General features: G+C 37.7%; 1 protein-coding gene and 1 non-coding gene across 13 annotated transcripts in view; both read left to right on the plus strand.

Annotated features, from left to right (window-relative positions):
* The window catches only part of SEC31A (SEC31 homolog A, COPII coat complex component), a 73,635-nt gene extending 55,811 nt beyond the window's left edge, over positions 1-17,824 (plus strand). For 6 of the 12 annotated variants that reach the window (XM_040625187.1, XM_040625190.1, XM_040625191.1 and 3 more), the window contains 6 exons: positions 5,276-5,314; positions 6,943-7,001; positions 8,043-8,306; positions 10,985-11,104; positions 16,061-16,132; positions 17,235-17,824. In XM_040625187.1, coding sequence (XP_040481121.1) covers positions 5,276-5,314; positions 6,943-7,001; positions 8,043-8,306; positions 10,985-11,104; positions 16,061-16,132; positions 17,235-17,414 — 734 coding nt within the window. In that variant the 3' untranslated portion in view covers positions 17,415-17,824. The remainder of the gene's footprint in view (positions 1-5,275; positions 5,315-6,942; positions 7,002-8,042; positions 8,307-10,984; positions 11,105-16,060; positions 16,133-17,234) is intronic. The other 6 variants (XM_040625188.1, XM_040625192.1, XM_008693289.2 and 3 more) reach the window with 1 other exon arrangement.
* Positions 14,407-14,513, plus strand: LOC121101570. Its single transcript, XR_005833562.1, has one exon. It is a non-coding gene; the product is annotated as a U6 spliceosomal RNA (small nuclear RNA).
* Positions 17,825-20,907: the final 3,083 nt, after the last annotated feature.

Raw genomic sequence — 20,907 nt, forward strand, 5'->3', positions numbered from 1 at the left:
AGGCATTTGTTACTTCATCATCTAAGTTAAATATTTGCATGGGTATTTTTTTTCTCCTTAAGCAAGTGTATTTGGCCTTGAGATAGTCTTTGCTTATATTCAAAGTAACAGAATGTTCTAACCTGGCTGAGAAACAGTGACTAATAGGAAGAAGAAGCAAACATTTTTCAGTATTCAGCATGTACTGAGCCAGCTGCTTTGTTACCCTCTTGCATGTTAATAGTCCTCTGTATTAATTGTTATAGCTTTACCGTATTTTATTTTTTATTTTCTAAAAATTTTGTTTATGGTATACAAATAATTGTGACTGAAAATTTTATTGTTTTCCTTATGTGTCTTAGATCATATCATGGTTCTCTATAGGACTTAGAAATTGCATTTGTCCAGTGGATAATTCTTGACAGACATTAGGATTTGCAAGGCCTGTAACTATTAGTGAACCACGAAATTATATGCCTGAGGCTCAGAGAAACTAATGTTGCAATAATCAGAACATTGATTCAGTAAATTCTTAATGAGTACTTGTTTGGTCTATAATCAGAATTATTCCCGGCAGAGGTAGGGAGGCAGAAAAGGACAGTATGTTTCTAGTGAACAGCACATAGCTTTGTTATAAGTTGGAACATAAAATTTATATTTGAGCCAAGTTTTGGAAATCCTTAAATGCCTGGGCAAGTTTATAATTCATACAGTAAGAAGAAAGATTCTTGCGAAGGGGTTCTGAACTGCTGAAAGGCATAGTCAAGGTGGTACTTCAGGGAGGTTAATCTGGAGGTGGTGGTCCTACAAAATAGAATGTGGACAGCATGGCAGAATCAGAGGCAAGAAAACAGTCCTCTCTCAGTTTAGATGTAAAGTAACAACAGCCTGCTTTAGGGTAGGACAGTGTCCTCTCAGTGCTGGCAACACACACAAAACAGGAAGTTTTCTCTGTTTTACTCTCTAGGATAATTAGGATACTGCCCGTCACTTTGCCACCCTCCTGATTTAATATATGGTTATTACTAAGGGAGGGCACTTTCAGATATGAAGACCTTAGAATTTTACTCAAAAAATTGTTTTCTGATAAAGTGACCTTCAAGCTGTCATGAAACTGTCTTTGAGTGAACATTACTGATTTTGTTAAGCAATGGAAGATTTTAGTTAGGTATATAGTCTTGTGCTTTGTCACGTAAAATAGTTTTGAAGGGGCATAGTGTTACATCTTTTCACAAAGCTATCCTGAAAAAAAATTTTTTTTAATTTTCATAAACATTCCTTACTCAAATCATTTTAAGTATCTGGTTTAACCTTTTAAGTAAATGAAAGAAACAAGATAACCTCTCTTACTACTTTTCTTTGTATAATTCTGTTTTATCTTGTGTCATTGGAAAATGACCTCAAGGATTCATGTCTTTCTAAACTTTAATTTTTAATTCTGTGACCCTTTTGTTTTTTAAAGATTTTATTTATTTCTTAGAGACAGAGAGAACGTGTGAGCAGGGAGGGAGAGAGGAAAAGGAGAAAGAATCTGAAGCAGACTGCACTGAGCATGGAGCCCGTTGTGGGGCTTGATCCCATGACCACCATGAGATCATGACCTGAGCCAAAACCAAGTCTGACACTTAACTTGCTGTGCACCCAGGAGCCCCAACCCTTTTGTTTTTAATGTAATGTGCTAGGCTTATAGGGGAAGGGGGAGGTACATGGTTAAGAAGGATGCTCTGTTATCTCTGTCTCAAACTGTCTTCTAGCCAAGTCTTCATACCACTAATATTTTTCCATGAATCCACTGAGAAGTATCTTAGCCAAAGTATACATCCCACATTTTTCTTCTGCAAGAATACCTAAGAAGGTTCTCAGTGAGAAGTGGGATGCAACTCCACTCCTGTATGTGAGACCAAGTTGTTCCCCCTTCCTTCCCCAAAGACACCGTGGAGAACTAATCCCTACACTGAGGGCCTCCAATACCATGCCATAGTCAGTTTTTAAATTAATTTTTCCTTGATTTTTATTTATTTTTCACTGTAGGATTTTTGAAGACTCCAAATAGTATAAAGAATAAAATTTAAATTTTCTGTAATTCTACCACCCAAATATAAGCACTAATATAGGCTCAACTTATTCCCTTCATACACATGCATACATACCTATATATATATGTCTATATGCATATAATAAAAATATTTTTAATGTGGTAAAATATACTATCATAAAACTTACCATTTTAACCATTTTTAAGTATATAGTTCAGTGATATTAAGTACATTCACATTGCTGAAAAACTATCACTACTATCTTTCTCTAGAACGTTTTTGTCATCCCACACTGAAACTATGTACCCATTAAATAACTCCCTATTTCCCCCAGCCCCTGGTAACCACTGTTCTACTGTCTCTGTGAATTTGACACTCTAGGTATCTCATATAAGTAGAATCACAATATTTCTTCTTTTGTGACTGGCTTATTTCACTCTCTCCAAGATTCATCCATGTTGTAGCATGTATCGGAACTTCTTTCCTCTTTAAAGCTGAATAATATTTCACTGTATGTATATACGACATTTTGTTTATCCATTTATCTGCACGTGGGCATTTTAGCTATTGTGAATAATGCTACTTGAACATGGGTATACAAATATCTGTTCAAGTCTTTGCTTTCAGTTCTTTGGGGTATATACCCAGAAATGGAATTGCTGGATCAAATTCAGTATTTAATTTTTGGGGGGAACCATCATACTGTTTTCCACATCTATACCAACACTTACTGTTTTCTGTTTTTTTGATTCTAGCCATTCTAATGGGTACGAAGTAGTATCTCATTGTGTGCTTGTGTTTTTTAAGAATTGAGATCATAATACACACACATACCATTTTACATCTTACAGTTGTTGGGGTTTTTTTTTGAGAGAGAGGGAGAGTGTGAGAGAGCAAAAGCCGGGGTCGGGAGGGGCAGAGGGAGAAGGAGAGAGAGAATCTTAAGCAGACTCCATGCCCAGTGTGGATTTCAATGTGGGGCTCGATCTCATCGCCCTGAGATCATGACCTGAGCCAAAATCAAGAGTCGCACATTTAACTGAGTTGCCCAGGCCACCCCTTTTACGTGTTTTCCTAACATTACACCCTGAACCATTTTTTCATGCCCTTTAGAGTCATGTCATGTTTTAAAAAGGGTAAGAGATTTATCATCATTTTATAGTTTTTTGAAAGAGTAAAAAAGATTATCTTTCTTTATAGTTTTATGAGAGAATTATGTCCAAGATTAGACTATGCTGTATTGATTTTTCTAAGTGACTATGCCGTGTTGATTTTTTAAAATGTTGACCAAGAGTATCAGTTTTGCACGTCTATAATACTGTTTCCTAGAGATATTTATGTTGTTCATGGAGCTTGCTTTATCTAATGTGGCTCTTAAAATGTATTTATAGAGGTCAGTTTAATTGTGTTTTTAAAAAGTCATATTTAAACAATTTAAAGATGTAAAAGCAAAAAGATTGAAAAGGGTTAGAGTTACAGCTGAGACAAAACTGCACTATATTGATAAGAGATTTGAACAAGGATTACCTGGGCTGAAATAAAACATATGGCAAATATATTGCATGGTTTGAAGTTGGCAAGAGTCAGTTAGACATATATTTCGAGGGAGAACTTCGATTATTGTACAGCTATTACTTTCTACTCAACAAGACATCTGCACCCTCACTCAAGTTATGTGAGCTAGCCCATTGCTATCCATTCCTGTTGTGAGTCTTCTTGTTTCTAATTTTGTTGAAGTGTCATTCGTAGTTTTGAATTTGATTTGATTTCATTATAAATTTGGAGTCATTTTACCAAAGGGTCCTATGAAGTTGCTCCATAAACTTTTGAGTGCTTATAGTTTGTGGAATCTTAGGGTACCCTCCCAGGCTTTAATACCCAGGCCTTGAGTCACTGCCATGAGAAGTTAGAGGGGAAACTGCTGTCATCTCCTCCTGCCTCTCATGGGGCAGGAGAGGAAGGCATGTTGTTGAAACTACTTTCTGAAGAAAAGGGTCAAGACCAAGGTATTTCTGGTACTTCAGCTTTGTAATATACAGGCTTCCTCCGCCCAGAAGTGGAAGTCTTATGCTAGAGAGTACATCAGCAGTTGTGCATCAGGTCCGTCCTCTATAATAATGCGCACACAGTGACTCCCAGGGCTTTACTGACGGTAGTGCTGTGACGTTAGATCTTGCAGGGGGAATTAGGTTGTAAAATCATCAGGTAGGGCAAAAATAGCAAATCACTTATAAAAAATAGGAAATCCCTGATCAGTTCTTTCTTTAGTTAAGCTCTTGATGAAGAAGTTGGCTTGAATTTCTGTAAGTTACATGTGCGTATAATTTACCTCCACTGCAAACTTTTGATTTGAGGCTGGGCCTGGCCTAACCCTGAACATCAGATCATTTTGGCATCGCTGTGTTAGATTTCAGCCTTTTTTCCTCTTGTCCACTGCCAGAAACTTTAGTTCTCTTAAGTAGTGGTTTCTGGAAGGCCTGTGCTAAACAGTCTGCAAATCCACATATTTTTACAGAAAAGACCATATAAGATGGTTACATATTTACTGGGCCTGTTGTCATTTATGCTTATATTCATGTAGTGCCATGAATTACATGAAATTACAGTTTCATCAGGATGAGGCCTCCCAAATCTGGCACTACCTTGCTAAGATTGTCTGATGTTCTTATCTTTAACAAGTACAGTGCTGAAGTTTGCAGGACAGTGTAGAAAGCCTCCCATTTTTCTTTAAATCCCTACTAAAAGAGGGCTTTGACCAGCAAGGAGCATTGGCATTACTTGGGAGCTAGCCGGAACAATAGAATCTCAGGCCCTTCCCTACGCAGTGAATTAGAATCTATTTTTCTAAGATCCTCAGCTGATTTTGATTGACAGCTTTAAATAATAATAAATGCCCCCCCCAGTGATGTTATTGATCAAATAGTAGGAAAAAATCCATGCAAACAGAGAAGTATTATTTTAAATAGGCAGGAACAAAATTTTTTCTTAAAAGAAACAGCACAGTAAGAGAAAAAAGTGAGGTTTAAGAGTTAATTGGATCTGACACAACCTAAATGAATTTGATTTACCCAAAAATGATTATTTTCTTAATTAGAAGACATTTCACGTGACTTGATTAAAAAGAAGGGTTTTTTCCCTTATAAAATTAGTTTGTTCTTTTTTGGGTTGATGGAGGGAGAAGCAATTACAAAATGAGAAATAGAGTTTAGAATGTTTTTGATGCTAATGCCGTTAAAGTGACGTTTACATTTTGTCTACAGAAAATCAATTCATGCAAGACCAGGCACCTATGTTGGAAGGTGAATTGGTTATAAAATGTATCTTTGGAAATTTTTCAATCATTGAATACAATTAATGAATGACCATTCACAATAATGCATGTGAACCTCAAAGTTGATGGTATTGAAAATCTGATCAGTATCATTTTTTAATTTGATGTCCTAATCAAATCAAATCTTAGAACTGATTGAATTAACATGGTGACACAGTAGCTTTAAATCATTAAAGTCGTCTATTTTATATAATCATAAAAACAATGACTGTATCAAGATAGGAGTAAGATTAGAAGGTGATGAGAGAGATTTGAATGATTCTCTGTGTATGCCCAGAACTTAAAGAATTTGTTAAGCAGATAGCAGCATGTAGTTTAATATTTTGTGATTAGCTCTTGAGTGTTTTAAGGCTCATTTGGCATTCTGTCTCCCAGTAAACTTGTAGAAAATTAATTCCATTTTTAAAATCAAGGCAAACGAAGGATGCCTGGCTGGCTCAGAAGAACACATGACTCTTGATCTCAGGGTCGTGAGTTTGAGCCACATGTTGGGTATAGAGATTACTAAAAAAAATAAATAAGTAAACTTAAGAAAAACAAGGCAAATGAGTACTTGCTGGTTAGAAGATCTTGTTTTTTAAAAAAATTTGTGGCATTATGTATGGATCTCAGGTTCTTTGGTCTCCTAAGCAATTTTGTTGTGATTTAATATCATGGATATCAATAAAACAAGTAAAAGGTAAAATTCTGAAAGAATGTCTAATTTGTTGAAAGGGGAGTAATTTTTTTGCTTTAACGATAAACATACACAAAAAATCAATGAAATGTAAAATCATTACATTTTTAATTTAAAATTATCCTATCTTTATTTCTAGCATGCTTTCCTAAAAGATACTGGCATTAAAGTACTTAATAAATTCTGCTACTGATGTCTGTTTTTCACTTTGAGATGAAGGTTTTTGGGGGTTTTTTAGGGGAAATTTTCTAAAGTTGACAGTAGTTCAATTTTCTGTTTGCTGCCAACCCGGAATTTTTTTTGTGGCATTAAAAAAATCTTACCACAGATACTTAAATGCTTTCTACTTTATAAATAATTCCCAAGGCAAAGATGATAAAATTGTAGTGTTGTATAGTTGAGACCCTTTTTTAATAGTGTTTCTACCATATGGATGATTTGCTTATGTTGAATTGCTTATATTGAATTGCTCTTTTGGGAAATAGGAGATTGTTACTTTTATTCTTTTCTGCATGTTGAATATAGCAACAGTGAGGGGGTTTTTATTATTTATTTATTTTTTATTTTTTAGCAGACTCAGGTGATTTATTTTTTCTTAAGAGAGAATTTCTAACTGATCTTTGAAGGTTTATACATCAATATAGATATAAAGACTTCACTGTCCTAAATTTAGTACAGCTCTTTCACTTTAAATGGAAATAATATCAAGTTATCTTGCCTGGTAAACGAAGGCCTTGTGAATATTTGAGGGAATTAGTTTGAGAATCTGGGGCTGTAGAGTGATCCCCAAAGCTCAGCTGGTAGAACTTGTGAGTTATCCTTGGGATTAAAGCAGAATTAAAGGTATTGTAAGATGGATACAGTTGAGTTTTCTTCTTTTCAGAATTCTAAAGGAAAATGCCCTTTATTATCTGTTATAGGTCCTCAGAATGGTTGGAATGATCCTCCAGCTTTGAACAGAGTACCTAAGAAGAAGAAGGTACTAGAAAAAGATGTCCATCCAGTTGCCTGCAGATGTTCTATTAATCATAAAACCATCTGGAACATACCACCCTTCACTGATCCTTTTAAAAGCAAAGCTTACTGACTGATAGGTTTAAAGTGTATTTCAGCTTGCATCTTCTATTCCATGAAGGGAAGGAAAGAAAGTTTTAAAAAAACAAAACACACGCACACACAATATGGTGGTGTGAATTTAACTCCCATTAGACGACAAGATGTAAATCCCCAACAGGTCTCTTTCAGAGAGTAGGAAACAAAATTTTCCAGTGATTTTTTTTCTTTTGGGGGGTACTTTGGTCTTTGGTTTCCAACAGTAGTCATGAATTTGGTAATTATATTTTGGACTGTTTTATGTATCACATGTAATGTGAATGAAGAAATAACCTTGTAGCTGAGCGCTGTTTAACTGTCAGTAACTGTTGAGAGCTGTTGGAGCACAAGATAAGATTCTTCTCTCCTTCTTTCTTCCCAAACATTTCTACTTTTTTTTAACTTCTGGTGATTTCCTTTTCTTAAATATAGTAATGAGAGGTCATAACAATAAAATTGGGAGGTACTAAATGGGCAAAAAACCCCACAATTTGTGTTAGTAATAATTAGAAATTTAATCTACTACTTTTAATATAATTGAATTGACAGGTAATATCTACTTAGTGATCTAGGAAAAGGAGTATTACATTCTGATCACATTAAATACGAACACACATTTGGCATATCTGATTCCATTATTGCTTGATATAATTCTGTAGACTGACATCCTCTTACAAAACATGGTGTTTTGGCTCCCCGTATGAGAGGAAGTGTGGAAGACAAAGGGGAAACTGAGAGGTCCAGTTTTGAGCTCTCTACCCTTGTTAGCCAGATTAGCTCTACTTTTATGTTTTACTCTAGAATTCTGCATAAAATTTCATTTGAAAAAGAGTATTCTATTTTTTAAAAAAATGTCAACCTTATTTAAAGGTGAGTAAATGATAATATTTTTCGTATGCTTGTGTCTTTTATTTCTGTCTTTTAAAAGGTGCCTGAAAACTTTATGCCTCCTGTTCCCATCACATCACCAATCATGAACCCTTTGGGTGACCCCCAGTCACAAATGCTGCCGCAACAACCTTCAGCTCCTGTACCCCTGTCAAGCCAAGCTTCATTTCCACAGCCACATCTTGCAGGTGGCCAGACCTTCCATGGCATACAGCAACCCCTCGGTCAACCAGGCATGCCACCATCTTTCTCCAAGCCCAATATTGAAGGCGCCCCAGGGGCTCCTATTGGAAATACCATCCAGGTAACCGTAAATCTGCGTAAGCGGAATGGGGAGATAGCTCTGTTTCAGTTCATTTTTTTTTTAATATGTTCACTTTGATGTTTATACCTTTATTAATGAACATCTAAATTTGGTTTCAGTTAAGGCAACCTAAATAAAAAATAGTAACCCCTTTTTTAAGATTGATCATGCATGGATATTATTTTTCAATTTCATGGCCATAAACTTTCTAGAAGAGGCTCATATATTTGCTAGTGGATGTTTACACTAACTTGACAATTGCGGTATTTCATTTGACCTAATCAGTAGCCATAATTTAAGATCAGTTGAATCCGTATTTTCAGCCAAGCTTGCTAAGCAGAAGCTATTTCCAAATTTCCAAGTTTTGTCCCTTTAAAATATAAAATAAAAATGTAATGAATTATATCTTTTCTTGTATATGTGTAAGAGCTAATAATATACAGCCTACCTTCAGATGGAGATATAAATTTGTACTTGGTTTTTCACATACAAACAGCTAGTTAGCAGGGGTCTAGACGATGAAAAATCACATATAACTGACTTAGACATACAAAGATAAACATTTTGATCTGCTCATGAAAAGTGAAGGGCTTAGGTCAAAGTTAACATAAGAAGATGAAACAAATCCCTGCCCAAACTGTAAAACTAGTTCTGTTTTTGTCTTTGACTCACTGAAGTCAAATTTATAAAGATGTATCTCTATCACAAGGGTATGCTTTACTATTAAGAGAGTTCTGCCTAAGGAACTTCTAAATATTAAAAGTTCCATTATAAAAACCAGTCTTTTGATAGAGGTGGGAGAACTGCTTTCCACAGGACTATAAATTATAAAAATGTTAATTTTTTTTTTTTTTTTTTTATGATTACAAGTCTATACTAGTTTAGGAAGCTACCCAGCTCTTCACTTTTGTTTAGGCCTCGGGTGCTCATGCTGTACGCATCTAGACCAGAACCTCAGTTACCATCAGAAGGGAATGCTGCGCAAGATGTATGTGTTCAGCCAGGCCCTTATTTCCAGCTACCTGCGTACCTGGATGTCTCTGAGGCACCTCACACTCAGCATTTCTGAAGCCTTATTCATAGTCTTCCTCTCAAATCTGGTCTTCAGAACTTGGTGTTTCCTGTTTCAGTCAATGGCACCATAATCGTTCCTATTTCATCTAGTCAAAAACCTGGGAATCATCCTTATACGCTTTTCCTTTAATCCCTCTTTCAGATCTATCCCTAAATCTTGCTAATGCTGTTTTTAAAATCTCTCTCAAATCCCTTCCAGTCTGGTCTATGCTGCCTTCATCCCCAGTTTTCAGCAGTGCAGGAACTTCTGATTGGTCCGCCTTTGATCCAGCTGTCTGGTCCTGTCTCCTCTTTGTTTAAAACACTGCTCTCAGGATGGAGACCAAAATATTTCACCTTGTCTGGAAGCCCTCAGCTTCATACTCCTCCTTGCTGTCTCTCTGGTCCAGCTACACTGGCCTCCTTTTAGTCCCCTGTATCATGATCCTTCCTTTGTACACGTTCTTCCTCTACCTGGAATGCTGTTCCTTTCTCATTCGACTAGTTAAGTCCTACTCGTCCTTCTGATATAATTTCCTGGAGAGAACTTTCCTCTCAGTTAAATTCTAGTTATATTATCCATTATCCATTGAAGATAACTTATTTGCAATTAAGTAGCAGTACAGTTACTATGTTACATGTATTGATGGCATTTTATTTTTCCTTTTTTTTCAAGTAACATCTTTCATTAAGATATATATTTGTAAACTTTTTTTTATGACACTTTAAAACTTTCTTTTTCTTCTTGTAGCCTAATAAATTGCCAGAATGCTGAGTTCATTTCTGAATTGACTCACAAATACATAGTCAGTGCCTGGCACCTAACTGCCTAATATTTTTGAATAAATGAACTAATAAATCAGAACTTTAAAAACAAACACTCCTTCTTTGTTTTTCTATCTTTACATTCAGTAACATCAAGGTCTCTTCTATCTCAGCTTTTGACTTAATCTTGGGGCTCCTGGGTGGCTTAGTTAAGCATCTGCCTTCGGTTCAGGTCATGATCCCAGGTCCTGGGATCGAGCTCCACATGGGGCTCCCTGCTCAGGGGGGAGCCTGATTGTCCCTCTACCTCTGCTCCTCCCCCTGCTTGTCCTTGCTCTCGCACACACACACGCTCGCTCTCTCTCAAATAAATAAAATCTTTAAAAAAAAAAAAATCTTGCAGCTTGATGATAGAGCAGTTACCAACCTTCTAGAGTAAACCAAAGAATAGAAGAATGCCAGGATAAACAAATGAGCCAACATGCAGAGCAAGCAGCCACTCTAACTCGCCAACTTTGTAAATGCCTTGTTCTTTCTGTTTCCTACTGGCATAGCTCTGCTGTCTGCTTCCCACTAGACACATGCAATAGTGATCAACATATGTTCCATCATTGACCAAATTCTTTATATCCAGTTCTCTTTTTGAAAATCAAAGCTGTAGAAGCCTGTACCTTCTACTGAATATCTGATTTTCGTTTTTACATATCCCAAGGGCTTTCACATGTTCATTTGTCATTTGCTTTTTAACAGCCTATCTACAAGGTAGTTAGTTGGTTTGTCTTTATCACAGAGTTTCAGGGCTTTTTTGTATAGGTAGTTTCTGGTCATTTCTGATCATTTTATGGTATTATTTCTTCCAGCATGTGCAGTCTTTGCCAACAGAAAAAATTACCAAGAAACCTATTCCAGATGAGCACCTCATTCTAAAGACCACATTTGAGGATCTTATTCAGCGCTGCCTCTCTTCAGCCACAGATCCTGTACGTATTTTTTTCTCATGTTTTGCTTATTTAAAATAATCACTTATGGAGCTCTTCTGTAATTTCATGAAGTCTCACAAGATATACTGTAGAAGTTTGTACAGTAGTAAAACCAGCACTTATATGGTTTGCTTTATATATAAAAATGTATTTCATTTCTTTTATATATAAATATTTAATCCTCACAACCACCCCCTGGTAGGTAAATTTGTCATCTTTACTTTACAGGCAACTAAAGTAAGCAAAAAGCAGTTAAGTAACATCTAAGGTCAGAGCCAGAATTCAGACCCAGTTTGGGTCCAGGATTTATGCTGTCATTCACTATACTGCACTGCCTGTCAGCAGCAAACCTCATGTGCGGCACATAAATAGGACAGAATGGTGGTGCGTAAGAAAGTCAGGTTTGGGCTTGCTTCCTGAGCTTAGATCAAAGCTTTTAAAAGTAGATACATAATCTTATATGTAACTTTGCAAATATCTTATAAATAATCGTTTTAGAGTCTAGAGTCATATTCATAGTTAAAGCAACTGATTTTACTTAGTTTATTTAGAGGAGGCCTGTGTATTGGCAACAACAAAAATCCAACAAAGCTGGTCTTGTTTTAGATGAAATCTCAGTTTCTACCAACAAACATTGAATATGTTTATTTAGCCACTGGCCACTTGTCTGCTTGAAAAACAGCTTCTGGAATTTGTTTCATCAAACATTGAGTATTAATATGTGCAGCTTTCTTCTGGTCTTTTAGAAGGCTATTCCCTGTACTAAGTGTGTCAGGAAAGCAGAAGCAGGAAAAGGTTAGCATAAACCATCGTGCCTAGCATTCTGAAAGTGATGGAAACACAGAGTGAGCAACAGAGAGCAGATGAAGCAGATAGCCTCGCATACACTGTCCCCTGTGAACACCTCTAAATAGGACACAGTCATTTGAAAATAGAAGAGTCCTAATAAAAATGAACGAAAGCTCCTGCCCTCCTTCAAGCGTGAGTCAGTATAGAGAGGTTGAGAAGACACGTAGTACACAGCCCGGCTCAATAAATTGTTGAGTTTAAGCCCCTCTGGGTCAGCATATCATCTTCCTTCTGGGTCCACAGGAGCCCTGGGCAGAAGAGAACCAAAAAGACTAACTGTTCCTGTAATTCCTGTAACTAGTTAGGGGAAAGAGTCCTAATATCCTGTCCTGTCCAGCTGACTCTGCCCCTGGGGTAGGGCTCCTGCCAATAGCTAGATGAGATTAGCTTTGAGCAGGGACTATCAGGGTTCCCCTCCACACAAATCCTGTTAATCAATAGCTGGAATCATTTTTACAATGTGGCTGTAATAGTCTTTTCACTTTAGTTATGTCCAGACAACACAAAGTAATTTTGCAGCATGACTTAGTTTATAATGTTACCCTTGATAGCTTCATCTCTTTCTCTCTCTTCTTTTTTTTTTTTTTTAATTCATTCCAGGTATATAATGTAGTGCTTCAACAATTTTGTACATGCTGAGTGCTCGTCATGACAAGTGCACTCGTTAATCCCCATCACCTGTTTCACCCATCCCCTCTACCTCCCTTCTGGGGACCACCATATTGTTCTCTGTAGTTTAGCGTGTGTTCCTTAGTTTGTCTCTCTCTCTCTCTTTTTTTCCTTTGGTAGTTTATTCTGTTTCTTAAATTCCACATGAGTGAAATCGTATATTTGTCTTTCTCTGAATGAGTTATTTTATTTAGCATTATACTCTCGAGCTCCATCCATATTATTGCAAATGGCAAGATTTCATTCTTTTTATGACTGAATGATATTCTGTTGTGTAATGCACCACATCTTCTTTATCCATTCATCTGTCAGTGGACACTTGGATTGCGTCCATAGTTTGCCTATTGTAAATATTGCTGCAGGAAACATAGGGGTACATGTATCCCTTTGAATTAGTGTTTTTGTATTTTGGGGGTAGATACTCAGTAGTGCTCTTGCACTTGCTGCATCATAAGGTAGTTCTATTTTTAGCTTTTTGAGGAACCTCCATACTGTTTTCCAGCGTGGCCTCACCAGTTTGCATTCCTACTAGTAGTGCAAGAGGGTTCTCCTTTCTCTACATCCTCACCAACACTGTGTTGTTTCTTGTGTTGTTGATTTTAGCCATTCTGACCAGTGTAATACAAGGTGATATTTCATAGTTTTGATTTGTGTTTCCCTGATGATGAGTGATACTGAGCATCTTCTCATGTGTCTGCTGACCACCTCTATGTCTTCTTTGGAGAAATGTCATTCATGTCTTCTGCCCATTTTTTAATTGGATTATTTTTGCGGAGGGGTGTTGAGTTATATCAGTTCTTTATATATTTTGGATACTAACCCTTTATTGGATATGTCATTTGCAAATATCTTCTCCCGTTTAGTATGTTGCTTTTAGTGTTGTTGTTTCCTTTGCTGTGCAGAAGCTTTTTATTCTGATGCATTCCCAGTAGCTTATTTTTGTTTTTATTTCCCTTGCCTGAGGAGACATCTCTAGAAAAATGTTGCTGTGGCTGATGTCACAGAAATTACTGCCTGTGCTCTCTTCTAGGATTTTTATGCTTTCCTGTCTTATATTTAGGTCTTTAATCCATTTTGAGTTTATTTTTGTGTATGCTGTGAGGAAGTGGTCCGGTTTCATTCTTTTGCATGTAAGCTGTCCAGTTTTCCTAACACCATTTGTTGAAAAAGTATTCTTGTCTCCTTTGTCAAAGATTAATTGACCATATAATTGTGAGTTTATTTCTGGATTTTCTGTTCTGTTTCATTGATCTATGTGTCTTTTTTTGTGCCAGTATCATACTGTCTTGATTACTACAGCTTTGTAATATAACTTGAAGTCCAGAATTATGACAGCTTCAGCTTTGCTGTTCTTTTTCAAGATTGCTTTGGCTATTTGGGGTCTTTTGTGATTCCATACCGGTTTTAGGATTATTTGTTCTAGTTCTGTGAAAAATGCTGTTGGTATGTTGATCCATTTAAAAAATCATTCACAAGGGCACCTGGGTGGCTCAGTCAGTTGAGCTTCCGACTCTTGGTTTCATCTCAGGTCATGATCTCGGGGTCAAGAGCCCCCACATCAGGCTCTGTGCTCAGTGCAGAGTCTGCTTGAGATTTTCTCTCCTTGTCTTTCTGCCCCTCCCCCACTCATGTTCTCTCTCTCTCTCTCTCTCTCTCTCTCTCAAATAAATAAATAAATCTTTTTTTAAAAAATCATTCTCCAAAAAGCAAAAAACTCGTTCACCACAATCAAGTGGGATTTATTGCCGGGATGCAAGGCTGGCTCAGTATCCATAGATCGATCGTTGCTCACTTCAACAGCACATGTGCTAAAATTGGACCAGTATAGAAAAGATTGGCATGATCGCCGCACAAGGATGGCTTGCGAATTTGTGAATATTCACAGACCAGTCAACGTGATGCATCACATCCACCAGAGAAAGGAGAAAAACCTACATGGTCATTTCAATAGATGCAGAAAAAGCATTCGACAAAGTACAAAATCCATTCCTGATAAAAACCATCAACAAAGTAGGTGTAGAGGGAACATACCTCAGCATAATAAAGGCCTTATATGAAAAAGCCACAGCTAATATCATACTCAGTGGGGAAAAATTCAGAGCTTTTCCTTTCTCCTCTTCTGACACATTGACATTCCTTCCTCCGGCATACCAAGAGCATGTGAGCATCAACAGCTTTGTATGTGCTGCTCCTTCTGCCTGGAATCTTCCCCCACATAACTGCATTACTCACTCCACGCTTGTTCTAGGCTTCTGTTCAAATGTCCCAGTAGCTATCCGGCCTTTGTGTACCACCTCATACTCCCAGCCCTTCTAGCCTCTCATTCTGTTAACTCTTTCTTCCTGGCATTCATCACCATCTCATATACAACATATTGTTTATTTAGTTTCTTTTACCCACCCAAGAGAATTTGAGGTCCCTGAGACATAAGCGTGGTGCATAGTAGGCACTCAATAAATATTGAAGAACTATGTCACTTCTAAGGCTGTTGCATAGTGTACATCATTGGGTTAATCACATTGTAATTGAAACCTTTAGTTTTAGAGTAGTTTTCTCTCACTATACTTCTAGTACGAAGATTGGGACGTGGGAGGACTCCTTGATTTAAGAACTCATTTTACTACCTCCCTCTTAGTAATCTTAAGCCACGAGAAGGTAATTTTCTTTCTTTTTTTTTTTCTTGGTGTTTTAAAAGCTCAGAAGGAGGGGCACCTGGGTGGCTTAGTCAGTTAAGCATCTGACTTTTTATTTCAGCTCAGGTCTTGATCTTGGGGTCATAAGTTCACGCCCCACATTGGGCTCCATGCTGGGCATGGAGCCTACCAAAAAAGAAAGAGGGAAGGAAGGAAGGAAGGAAGGAAGGGAGGGAGGGAGGGAGGGAGGAAAGATGGAAGGAAAAAAGGAAGGAGAAGGGAAGGGAAGGAGAGAAAGAAAGAAAACTCAGAAAGAAGCAGGATTAAACATACCAAATGTGACTAAGTATATGAGTAATATTTCTGAAGGGTTACAGTAAGATTCCAGTTCACCTCTGTTTGATGCTAGCACCCATAATTTGCAGCAGCTGTCCTTAGATCTTCTTTTCTGTAATATAGTGACCCACTGCTGCCTCCAGGTGGCCCTTCCTGTTGCTTGTGGACAGTGCAGTTATACATGCACACACCTTGTCAGAGCTGACAGTCCACGTGAAATCCAACCACTACTCCAGTTTGCACTCCAAAAGGAAGCCCCTTATCCTCCTACCCTTCCCCCGTTAATGGGTTACTGAACTCTGTCCTAATGGTCTGTTCAAGTTTCTGAGTCATAGTTGCCTCCGTTTCGTTATAAAATGAAGCTGTTCAGCATCAGGAGTGTAAGGGTTAGTGAAATGAGATAGGGCAAGGTCTTTGGATAAAAGTTAAATATTCAAATATAACACGTCTGTTTTTTCCTCTCCTACAGCAAACCAAGAGGAAGCTAGATGATGCCAGCAAACGCTTGGAGTTTCTGTATGATAAACTTAGGGAACAGACAGTAAGTTTGTGGGGAAAAAGAAGGATTCATGATAATCATTTATTTCTAGTTGCTAGTAAATATGCATCTCATCAGCACTCGTATGTAATATATTTGGGGGGAAAATTATGTTGACAGTTATAGAATGGGCTTTCTCTAACTGAATCTTAAATGTCATTTATTGGGGATGAGGGAATAGGGGAGAGAGAGAGGGTGTGTGTGTTTGTGTGTGTGTCTGTGAGATAGGGGTGCAATTTTAACTCTTCTTGTAGAGTAGAAGATTGTAGAAATATAATCTGGCTTGTATCAGCCCTAAGGTAACTGGCCTTGTATTCATTTTATATATGGCTGTATTTTTTGCATTTCAGTATTCCTCTTCTCCATTCTTCACATCATTCCCATCAGATAAAAATAACCACTCATGTCATGAGAACCAAACCAAAGAAAGTTGATGTAACAGTGGAAGTAGTGTAGTGCATGGACTGATCCAAAGTAAATTCTTCCCTCAAAAGCATGGGCATATAATCCAAGTAATGACATGGTAAAAAAAAAAAAAAAAAAAAAACAACTGTAGATTTTGTGGTTTTAAGAGATGGTAAGGTTACAAAAAGCAGTCAAGAACTGATAGATTGAGTACATGGTGATGGCTGTTGCCCTATGAATGCAGGAGACTGCAAGTAAGTTCTCTACTGTAGACACGGTTTTAGAATAAACTGGGTCCTTACTTTAAGATAGCATGATTAAGAACCTTTAAATTCCTTCATATGCGTGGGAAAAGTTTTAAAAGGTGTGAGGCTATATCTAAAATATTTGAAGAATTAACGCTCTTAAGTGGAGAAAGACATTAGCATTTCAGCTTGGGGGAGGAAAGCTGGCTTCTATAAAAAAAATTAACTGACTCATACATGTTCCTAATTCATAATAATTTCCTTACATAAATCATTTTGTCGTGGTTCTACTTTATAACTTGAAGAGTTGCTTGGTCCAAAAAAACTATTTCTAGAAAAGCTAAATGGTTTATTTGCTTCTTTATAATATTTGTTTCAATCTCCTTTTAAATATCAGAATTTATGGGAAATTCTTCCTTAATTAATTTTTTCTCTTGATTCTACCTTTATTTCAGCTTTCACCCACAATCATCAATGGTTTACACAACATTGCAAGGAGCATTGAATCGCGAAACTACTCAGAAGGATTGAGCATCCACACCCACATAGTTAGCACCAGCAACTTCAGCGAGACCTCAGCTTTCATGCCAGTTCTCAAAGTCGTTCTCACCCAGGCCAATAAGCTGGGTGTCTAAAAGGACATCTTTACTCCCAGCCCATATTGCCATTTTTCCAAAGAAACATATTTTAGAAAATGTTAAGATACGGACCAATCCTCATTAGCATGTCTCCATAGCAGCCAGTCAAGAGCATTTACACTATTTCTGCAGATATACTCACCTTAGAACTGCTCAAAACCCAGGTGCTTTCTTTTGTTTTAATCTTTTATTGCCCATGATGATTTTCTTATTCTGCAAATAGTGTATTTCCTGGATTACACATGGTGTGTTTTCCTGAAATATTCTGATCAAATGTGGTTTTTAAAACCTCAGTGTACTTTTTGGAAAAGGAGCATCTGGTTATGCATAAAGCAGAGCTAAAACTAAGTTTCTTTCATGTCCTCCCCACTTCCTGTATGTCAATCAGATTAAAGTGTGTAATCCTATTTTACGTGTATGTAGTCTTTTTTTAAAACAGCTGCTCACAGTTTAGTTTAATCCCTATTTTTTGTGTCTTTGGCTTCACTCAGGTCCTGAGCAAATAACTAAATCTAGAGGTTGCTACATAGATTTTAGCAAAAGATTAGTGAAGAGGGGGATCACTAGCTTTAAATATCTATTGGAAAAGACTGAGCATTTTCGTTCTATGGAATGCATTGGACTTTTTTGTATTAATAAATGTTTTCAATATTCTGTTTGAGTTTTAAGACTGAATTATCTCCATTTTACATTTAGAAATTTGTTCATCTACTTTTTAAAAGTCAGCCAGAGCTCTGAGGTTTAAATTTAGAAGGAAACCTTTAATTTCTATCAGCCTCCTGAATCAAAGGCAGACATTTTTCAGCCAGTTTTTCTGTCAAGTGATTTTATTATAATTTGTCTTAAGAACAAACAGTGTGGTAAAAAAAAAGATAATGGTTCCCATAGAATCTTGAAAATTAGATACTAATAATTCTTCATTGTTACATTATGTAATTTTCCATAAGTAGGTAGTTACAATGTCAATAAACATTGTAACTACCATGGAGTTGCTGTTTCAAGGAATTAGAGTAGTTCGAGAAAGAGTAGTTGGTCAGACTGAGTGCAGTAGTTTGAAAGAACCTCTCATTTTCTTTTGCTGGGATTCCTTACTTGCCAAATAAAACCCCTCTTTTAAAAATTAATCATTCAGTGTTTAGCTCAGAATAGTTTTATAACTAAAAAAAGGAGGACCGTGATCGCATGTGTGAACATTGGAACCTCAGGACTAGAGATCTCTCAGCACCCTACCTTCAGTCTCCTGATGGGCGTGTAGTCGCCTTTGTCAGTTCTGTGACTCACTGAAGTGAGTGGCAACAGAGTACCTGACCGTTGGGACCTGACTCTCACCTGTGGGGTCAGCCCAAGACCCCATTGGAACAGCAGGCTGGCCTCTAGCAGTTTTTTTCATTTATTGCCCTTATAGTTAGGATTTGTTTTATGTTTACCCTGATATGATAATGGCATAATTGGCAGCATTTTACAAAAAAACAAATTCCCAAAAGATGAGAAACGAGTAGTTAGCAGTAGAGCCCGGGCCAACCGCAAAGATTTAACAAGTGTGAGTGTAAAAAAACAATTTGTCACTGACATCTGAGCAGCCATTATCTTTCCTTTTTCAGTACAGCATTGTGATAGTTTTCCCCCACTGTGGAGACATTTTTCCATGAAGTTCCACATAAATGGATGGTGGTAAGAGGAGCTGAACCCAAAATATTGTGTTGTCTCTGAAGTGTGAAGATAAAAGGAGATTATGGAAAGAGCATAGTTTGTTTTCTTGAAGAAAAGCAGAACACTTTCAAAAAAATTTCTTTTCATAAAAGTAGAGAAAAAATTTCTTAGTTTTGTAAACAAGCCTGTTTTTAATGTTTTCAACTCCAAAGACATTGCATTGTATACCTGCACAATTTAGGCACCTCTGGATAAAGTTATTCTTACACGAAGATGTGCTGAATCTGTTTAGTTTGGGAAACTCACAGCTGTACCCTTGCCATTACTTCATGCATAGTGACGAGTCATTCTTTTGAATCCCAGATTTGTTCGGTTTTGCCCATACGTTGTGTGCTTTTTATTTCTTTAACCTACTTAATTTTTAAACAAGGAAAGGGATGTGAGGGAACCTGGTAAGTGGGGCTGGGTGTCAGCCAGGAGATGTATCAGATCTCTGGAAGGTGCTTTTTTATATTGCACCTGCTCTTCTCCATTCTTCATACAGCCCTTTGTGCTGGGTGGGATGGATGTATTCTTAGGGCCCATGTGAAAATCTTTATATGTAACGGGATACATAGCTGATGGAGGTAGTGGTGCATTTGGATAGTGTGGCAGCAGGAAGAAGTTGGGAACAACTGCTCTACACTTGACTGTTGAGAGCCCAATGAGCCTATCTATTCCTTTGGATTCAGAAAACTCCCATGTATCCTAGAGGACAGAAAGATACAGTAGAGTTTCTGGCAACCAGATGTACCCTGATTCACACCTGCCTAAAAAGGTAAAGGGAGGGATGGTGACTGGTTGACACTTTTCTGATAACCGTTTGTCTGCTGAGCCAGATACGGGTTCGCCTAAGAGTGACTGCAGGGCAGCTGTTGACCCCTGTGCTGTGGCGGAGACTTCATTTGGAACTGTCGTGAAGATTCAGCAAGTAGTGTACGCACGTCTGTGTACGCATATGTGCATAAGGGTGCGTGCGCCCCTCTTTACTTTGTTATTCCACGGCTGTGGTGCCATCATTCCCAAGTAGAACCCCTGACAGATCTGTGGGTGTCCATCACATGCCGAGGATGTCCCAGATAGCATCTCAAATGACTCCGTCAGTAAGAGGGACTGTCATGCACAGAAAATCTTAATTATTTGGTCTTAGGATAAGTATGCCAAATCTTTGCACCAAACTAGATTACAAAGAAAAAGCAGTCACGTTAGCTCTGTATTTCCACTTTTTCTGGTACGCTCCATGTTCGTGCACATTTCCGTAGCGTCAGTGCTTTGTCACTGTACTAGTCCCTGAGGCCAGGCTGCACAGTGTGCATCCATGCCCCATGGGAGTCAGATTGTACCATTCTTTCATTTCCAGCTGTTGACCCACTCGGGGCGGGGAATGGGATGTGCGGGTTTAAGGTGGTTGGTGTAGATCTTGGAAAAGCTAATAAAATCCAGCAAGAGAAAATAGACTTTTTTTTAAGACTTATTTATTTATTTATTTATTTGAGAGAGAGAGAGAGAGAGCATGGGTGGGGGAGGGGCAGAGGGAGAGAGAGAAAGAATCTCCAGCAGACTCCCTTCCAGAGCGGAAACCCCACACAGGACCTGAGTCGGATACCACAGCCCTGAGATCATGACCTGAGCCCAACCAACCAAGCCACCCAGGCGCCCTAGAAATGGACTTTGGTAGAACTGTGGTACATGTTTTTTGCATTCTGGATTCATGTTTCCGGAGATTTGCTAAAGTATTTATTTAGCAAACAATGTTAATGTTGTTGAAACACCTAGAATGACTCTGTATAAACATCATTAC

Source organism: Ursus maritimus, unplaced genomic scaffold, assembly GCF_017311325.1.
Source record: "Ursus maritimus isolate PB19 unplaced genomic scaffold, ASM1731132v1 scaffold_8, whole genome shotgun sequence".
Classification (NCBI taxonomy): Eukaryota; Metazoa; Chordata; class Mammalia; order Carnivora; family Ursidae; genus Ursus; species Ursus maritimus.